At 39.6% G+C, this 6871-nt stretch overlaps 2 protein-coding genes across 3 annotated transcripts; one reads left to right on the forward strand and one right to left on the reverse strand.

The window, feature by feature from the left end:
* The first annotated feature begins 696 nt into the window (after window positions 1–696).
* LOC111453526 (protein MIZU-KUSSEI 1-like) lies at window positions 697–1841 on the forward strand. Its single transcript, XM_023094654.1, has one exon. It carries the CDS (start codon window positions 860–862, stop codon window positions 1571–1573), a length of 714 nt encoding a protein of 237 aa, XP_022950422.1. The 5' UTR covers window positions 697–859; the 3' UTR covers window positions 1574–1841.
* A 719-nt stretch (window positions 1842–2560) lies between these two features.
* LOC111453058 (probable glucan 1,3-beta-glucosidase A) lies at window positions 2561–6163 on the reverse strand. Of its 2 annotated transcripts, none has more exons than XM_023094001.1 (10): window positions 5599–6163; window positions 5403–5518; window positions 5206–5325; window positions 4957–5133; window positions 4528–4683; window positions 4272–4441; window positions 4046–4201; window positions 3269–3621; window positions 2948–3127; window positions 2561–2780 (listed from the first exon to the last, which is right to left on the reverse strand). In XM_023094001.1, the coding sequence occupies exons 1-10, from the start codon at window positions 5672–5674 to the stop codon at window positions 2692–2694; spliced, it is 1593 nt and encodes a 530-aa protein (XP_022949769.1). In that variant the 5' UTR covers window positions 5675–6163; the 3' UTR covers window positions 2561–2691. The 2 variants fall into 2 exon arrangements, with proteins under 2 accessions (XP_022949769.1, XP_022949770.1); XM_023094002.1 differs by having other exon boundaries at window positions 2698–2780; window positions 2929–3127.
* Window positions 6164–6871: the final 708 nt, after the last annotated feature.

Consider the following 6871-nt stretch of genomic DNA (forward strand, 5'->3'; position numbering starts at 1 on the left):
AAGTGGAAAAGAGTAGTTGAATACTTGTATTTTAATTTGCAATTCTATCAATGTGTTCCCAATTCATAATCATTACATGATAAGGTTCTTGTTGTACGGAATTACATCTTTAATGGACGCAATGTTACAAACTCACCCTGTATTTTGTATTTTTTTTCTCGCATAATATATTATGCATAATTGCTTTTGTTTTCACCTTTATTTTAATAAATATTCCACTTATTAAAAAAAAAATTCCATTCTGTGTTTCCAAAATTATTATTAAATGTAAATATACTCTTTTTAATTGGAATCATTATTGAATTATGTAATATTAGAGTGGAGAGATTAATGAATAATATTTAATATTAGTAAAGAAAAGTAATTATTAGATTTAGAAAGGGTCAAAGCAAATGATATGTTTCTGTAGGGTTACCGTCTAAACCAGACATATTTATCCACTTCAAAACAAGATATCATATCATATATATATATATTCATTCGATATTACTGGGATCTTTTGGGACAGCCATTTAATAACAATAAAGTAATTTTAAGTAAGTTAAATGAAATGTGGCCACCAATTAGGGTTCCGACGTGGGCTCATCGAGGCCATTGAAAATGAGTCATCATTCGGAATCAAATTTAAACGATAAATAAATAAATAAAGGTTATGGTATTTGTGAGCCAAAAAATTGAGGCAGAGGCATTAATCCTTGGATTTTGCAGAAAAGGTTGATCATGTGAACGTGGGGGCGTCTTCCGAATTGAGAGATGAGAGATAAAAATGATGAATCAATGAAACGTCCCTTTTCATTTGGCTTCACTATTTAAACCCCACACTCCCTCTACGCTCTTCAATCTCTTCATCTTCTCTTTAATGCCTTACTTTTCCTCCCCTATGGCCACTTACCCCGCCGTCAACGTCGCCGCCGTCGACTGCCAAAAACAAGTTCGTTCATGGCAGCTCTTCCGATCTCTTATTGAATTTCTCATCCCCACTTGCAATTGCGCCTTCTCCGAAGAGGAACCCACGTATTCCTCCAAACCCACCTTTCCCTCCACCTCCTCCTCTGCCACTTCCGTCACCGGAACTATATTCGGTTACCGAAGAGGGAAAGTCAACTTCTGTATTCAAACACACTCCAAGTCAACCAACCCAATTCTCCTCCTCGAATTGGCGGTCCCCACTGCTATTCTCGCCAGGGAAATGAGAGGCGGCGTTCTCAGAATCGCGCTGGAGTCCACTTCCACCGCCGCCGCCGTGAATTCCGGGGGGCGGTCGGTTCTGTCGTCGCCAGCATGGAGTATGTACTTCAATGGGAGGAAAGTGGGGTACGCTTTGCGACGACGGGCTTCAGCGGCGGACGTGGAGACGCTGCGGCGGTTGGGGACGATGGTGGAAGGCGCGGGAATTATGGGGGGGAAGGAAGTGGAAGGTGAAGGTGAAGGTGAAGATGATTACTTGATGTATTTGAGAGGGAATTTCGATAGAGTTTGTGGGGCGTCAGGGGACTCTGAATCTTTTCATTTGAGAGACCCAAATGGAAGCATCGGTCAAGAGCTCAGCATTTTCTTTTTCCGGTCAACATGATTTCATGGAAACCGACCGCCCCCCCTCCCCTGCTTTCCCTTTTTTATTTTGGAGCTGCGCTTTTTTGGGCAGGGCTTTTTCAGCTGCTCGCTGCTAATCATTCTTGCCTTCTCCCACCACCACCAGCTTCGACTTGTCGTTTTGATATTGAACATTATATATATATATATAAATGTGCCTATGCATATGTACTTATGTTTGCGATGTTAATATGAAATCAAAATTTGGGACTTTCTACTCAGCTTGCTTTGTGTCGTCCCTTTCTAAATTGGGTTATTGAATTCTACGTCTAGTATCGGATCAATGATTTGAGCGATACGTCCCAACTTCAATTCATTTTCATTCCACCTGCCCTGCTTTGGTTTTGAGTGGGAGTTCATGAAAGCAATTAGGCTTTTTGAGTATGTAGAGGGACAAGTAGGAGGTTGATTCAAATTAGTCACCATCTATATATTATATTATACCTCCTTTTTGTTTTTATCTTACCTCATCGCAATCACGATTAAGTGGAGAGTTCAACCTTCCCGATTATAATTATAATCATTAAACCATGAATACTTAGACCAATAAAAATGAGGGTTTAAGGAGGCGAAGTTAAATATGAAGAGATGCGTGCATGAATTGAGACTATGATTGATTTTGGGGTATGACAACCGGACACAAGACATGACCAATGAACCCAAGGTTGGAATAGTGAAGTTGATAAAACGATTGGCGTTTGGGGCCCTATGAATGAGGGCTTTTTGAAAAGAAGGAAAGGGCAACAAAATGGGGTATGTGGTTGCATGACCTGTTTCTGATTCCTTATGTCTTCACAGACATTAGGCCCTCTGCCTCTCATGTTCCACAATCAAACGTGGAAAGTTTCTCTCTTTTTCTTTTTCTTTTTAAATTTTTAAAAAAATCTACTAAATTTTGTCAACTTTTCATGAATTAATATTTAAATATGGTCAAAGTAGTTTGACTTATGATGATGAAAGGCATAAGTGCTCCAATGATTGCTTTATTAATCTACTGTTTAATCCACAAAAATGAAAACTGGATGGAAAAGGATGAGATTTATAAGAAACGTAAATGTTGGTCCTGAATAGTAATGTGCGATCCTGAAGGGCTGCAACTCAGAGCATGAACAGCAGGTGAGGGAACCAGGCACATGCTAATGCAACCCACAAGCCACAGTTGAAAACAGCCCTGATGGGTGAATCACCTGCACCATTTAGACATATTACATCATTGATGTAACTCAAAAGCACCAAAATGCAGGGCGTCGAACAGTATTCTGCGACCGATATAACACGGGTGTGTTTATTTGTCAATCAAAGTTGAAACACAAAACAAAACAAAACATCCCTTACATTCTTGGTTATCACCTACCAAATTGAAGATAATTGTTCTTGATGTTCCACTCAAAATCCCAGTGCTTCTTGTCATTCTTCAAGGTCCAATAAGTCCATCCAAAAGAAGCTGCATTATAAACCTCTAGCTGGGCCCTCCCAAAGTTTTGATAATCAGCCTGAGACCCATTTGTCACATTCCACTCATTCACCCATTCTCCTGTTAATGTTAATCACACTCATCATCTGTTAGGCCGACTTGGATTGACTTTCTAAATGCTTAAAAAAGTGTTTGGCTCTAAGTTTGATAATCTTAGACAACGAAAAAAGAGTAAAGAGACCGAGGTGGTCCGAGGCTTACCAACGAATACTAGGGGACCGTTTGCACTGTTTAAGGCCTGTATTTGAGTTTGCCTGTTCTTGTATATGATTTCTATGTTCTCCGAAGGGCTCAAGTGATCAAAGAAACGATCAAACAGATTGTAGTAATGCAAATCCACTACTAAATTATGAGATCCTATGTCAGCTTCATAAAGTTCCATAGGATCTGCTTTCCCAATTCTTTGGCAAATTATTACATAAGCTTTTGAAGAGTATTTACGGATTATATTGTATCCTTGTTTGTAATACGATACCAACGTGTCCAATGGAACTAAATCTGCCGATGGTTCGTTTAAAAGTTCAATTCCGAGCAAGGCTGGATGTTTTCCATACCTACAAAAAATATGCAGGAGATAGCCATACCAATGTCAAACTCTATTGAATTTGCCGCACCGAGCTTTAATAGTGTAACAGCCCAAGCCCACCGCTAGCAGATATTGTCCTCTTTGGACTTCCCCTCAAGGTTCTTAAAACGTGTTTGCTAAGGACAGACTTCCACACACTTATAGGGAAGGTTTCGTTTTGCTCTCCAACCGATGTGGGATCTCACAATCCACCCCTTTGGGACCAGCGTCCTCGTTGGTACTCGTTCCCCTCTTCGATCGATGTGAGATCTCATAAATAGTCTTTTAAGAGAATAAAAAACTTTATTCTCGATAGAGGCAAATCATGAAATTTCTAAGCACGAATTGGTGGTATGGGTAACTATATAGATTGGAACAAGGATAAGAAGAATCAAAATCTGAGAGAAAAATACCTTGAAGCTAAGAAGTCTATAACATCCAATGTTTTAGAAATGTAAGCAGGAGAATTGGGCCATTCTAATGTACCGTCATTACTGGCGCTATGTTCCATCCCATTTTGGGAGCCGGGAGCAGCATGAAGGTCGATTATGCACATTAAGTTATAGGCTCTGCACCACAGGATTCAGAGTTTTAGTAGAGAATGTGAATCTGAAAGAGTAATTAGAAAACAAGACCTACTGTGCCCATGAGAATGCATTGTCTAGAGCTTCCAAGGATCCACCAATAAATGGTGCAGGAGGATCCGGATCGAAAGCAATCCACCAACCAACAGGAATTCTCACTGTGTTTATTCCATGTCTATACAAAAATTTAAAGTCGTCTATAGTCACAAAATTGTTTCTATGTCTCTGCAGTTACATCAACCAGAAGTTACGTTCATATATATATAACTGCGATCAGTCTATGGGAAAGCTGGTTGGTATTCAGAATTTACCTGATAAACAAGAGTTGCCTCATCCTTTCCATAGCCATTTGCAAGCTGGTAATCTCCATACAGGTTGCCTGAAACAATCATTTCAAAAGTGGCAGCATTGTCATCCCATCCTGGCTTCCCTGGATAGTCAGCTGTCAGCTGATTTGTTATCATAGCCTAAAAGTACAGCATATGCAATCCAGTTTAACTATTAGAATGTCTGATTATACTAAAATATCAAGTAAAATTATTGACAAGAATTGAAGGTGAGGTAGCCATGGCTGTTCATGAGTTGTGAAAGCTGAGCAGCTAGTTATAAGGCCTTGCTAGCTAGTTGCTTCACTCATCACTTACTTTTGCAATTCTTTCATTGAGAAAATCATGGCAACCAAAAAGGAATATACACAGAAACTACAACAAACAAGTAAATGAAGAGATGAAATGTGATACCTGTAGATAGGCTCCAGTCTGAAGTTTTAGGTGCACTCTGTTGTCTTTTCTTTCAACAAAGAAAGTTTCAGAGTTCCTGGGCGATTGAGCTGTTGCAGAGCATCCCAAGGCATCACATGTTAGAAACTGCCCGAGGACAGTACGGAATTGAAATTCTGATGCAGAAACTCTCCATAACTGCAACAAACAACAGAGGGGGTAAAGCTTGGGAGTCATGAAGGAGAAGAGATTTCTGATTGAGCATCTGACCCTGAAGGTTTCCCATGAAGATGCAACATCTCTATTGACTGCAACACCTGTGCCTCCTCCATTCTCAGCGCTAACGAACTTCTGCAATGTTACGGACCTCAATTGAACCTGATCTCCATCCTGTATAATAGTATCAACTGAGCTATCTTGGAGACTTGGATTACATCCAAAACATGAGCAAAAAGAATGGAACTCACTAGCATGTCCCCATTGGGGATGCCTTCAAAAAGGGAAGGTTTAATCCAACCTTCAATCACCAACCATCCTCCTAAGTTCACTCCTCTGACTTTATCATCCCCAAGAATTCCCTCCACTTGAATCAAGAGAAAATGATGAATAAGTACGTCACGGTACTGAGCAGAAGCTGATGAAATTAAAATCATTGGGGCCTACCTGAAAATGCTTTAGAGGAGATAAGACAACAGCAGAGAAGAAACGCCGATACCCATTTCGTGAAAACAAGTTCCATTAAGCAATGCCAGCAGAGGAAGCATCACAAACCCAAAAATATAGTGAGCATTAGGGAGAAGAGATGAGAAGGGAAGTCGAGTATACGCAGCTAAGAATGAAGGGGTTGCTCCGATCTAAAGCAGCATTTGAGTCGGAGAATCTCAGTTATTCCTTCCGTATCTCTCAGATAATACCAAATTGAGATTGGGCGAACTAGCATAAGGACAGAAAAGGGTTTGTCAATCTCATCGCATTAAACTAATGGTTAGACAAGATCTTGTGAATGATCGAGACAGAAGCAAACCCATTGAAATAAAAGACGAAGAAAAGAACAATTTGGTAGACTATAATAAAGAAATGCAAAAGGGTATCACTAGAAATGTGGTTCTGATCGTGCAGAAAGCGCAAAAGGGAAAGAGGGGAAGATTTCGCCTGAGGAATTGCAAGTTTTTACTGGTGGGGGCTAAGGTTTTCATCCAATTTTTAATCTTCCCGTTTATGGGATTGAAGGAAAGGCGAGAGTTTTGGGAGACTTGGAAGGTGAACCAACTCAAACCAAGGGAAGATTTTGGGTAAGGGGCGTGAAAGATATTGGCCCAGATTCCATCTTCTTCTCATCAAATCAGAATAGCTCACACTTTCCTCTCACCTTTCTAATTTTTACAACTTCCTCGCTTTACTTTTTACTGTTAACAATTGATCCCTGTGGCTGTGAGTCTCTGAAATAAAGAAGATTCGTTTTTTTTTTTAAAGAAAAGATAGCAAAATGACGACTTTTCTAGGCAATTGGCAGCAATAGTTCAACTTAAAGGAGCCTTCCAAACTGCACTACATGTTCATGAATCCCTTGTGAGAGAATAAGATGTCAGCGCATAAAAGAAGGAACGCCTTCTTTATACATTCATCTTGAAAACAAAATAAGAAACAGAACTTGCCCTCCGGTTACTGCCATTTTTGCTGTCTCGTGAGCTAAAAGATTTGGATGTCACCGACAATGCAGAGCATCAAAGCCGACGAAGGAAGGTGGGAAGTGAGGTAAAGGATATCGTCCACCACCAATCCAAGATCCGAATCATCAACCCTTCCCCCAAATGATCAAACTCAACTTTAGCAGACAATAATTCAGATTTATTGTAACGTCCAAAAAAAAAAAAAAAAAAAAAAAAAAAAAAAAAAAAAAAAAAAAAAAAAAAAAAAAAAAAAAAAAAAAAAAAAA

The sequence above is a fragment of the Cucurbita moschata genome, unplaced genomic scaffold, assembly GCF_002738365.1.
Source record: "Cucurbita moschata cultivar Rifu unplaced genomic scaffold, Cmos_1.0 Cmo_Scf00015, whole genome shotgun sequence".
Taxonomy (NCBI): Eukaryota; Viridiplantae; Streptophyta; class Magnoliopsida; order Cucurbitales; family Cucurbitaceae; genus Cucurbita; species Cucurbita moschata.

Coding starts and splice junctions, on each gene's coding strand:
- LOC111453526 (XM_023094654.1), top strand. CDS start 860: ATGCCTTACTTTTCCTCCCCTATGGCCACTTACCCCGCCGTCAACGTC.
- LOC111453058 (XM_023094001.1), bottom strand. CDS start 5,674: ATGGAACTTGTTTTCACGAAATGGGTATCGGCGTTTCTTCTCTGCTGT. Junction 5,519..5,598: donor CTCCTCTAAAGCATTTTCAG/GTAGGCCCCAAT, acceptor TCTTGATTCAAG/TGGAGGGAATTCTTGGGGAT. Junction 5,326..5,402: donor TCCCCAATGGGGACATGCTA/GTGAGTTCCATT, acceptor ACTATTATACAG/GATGGAGATCAGGTTCAATT.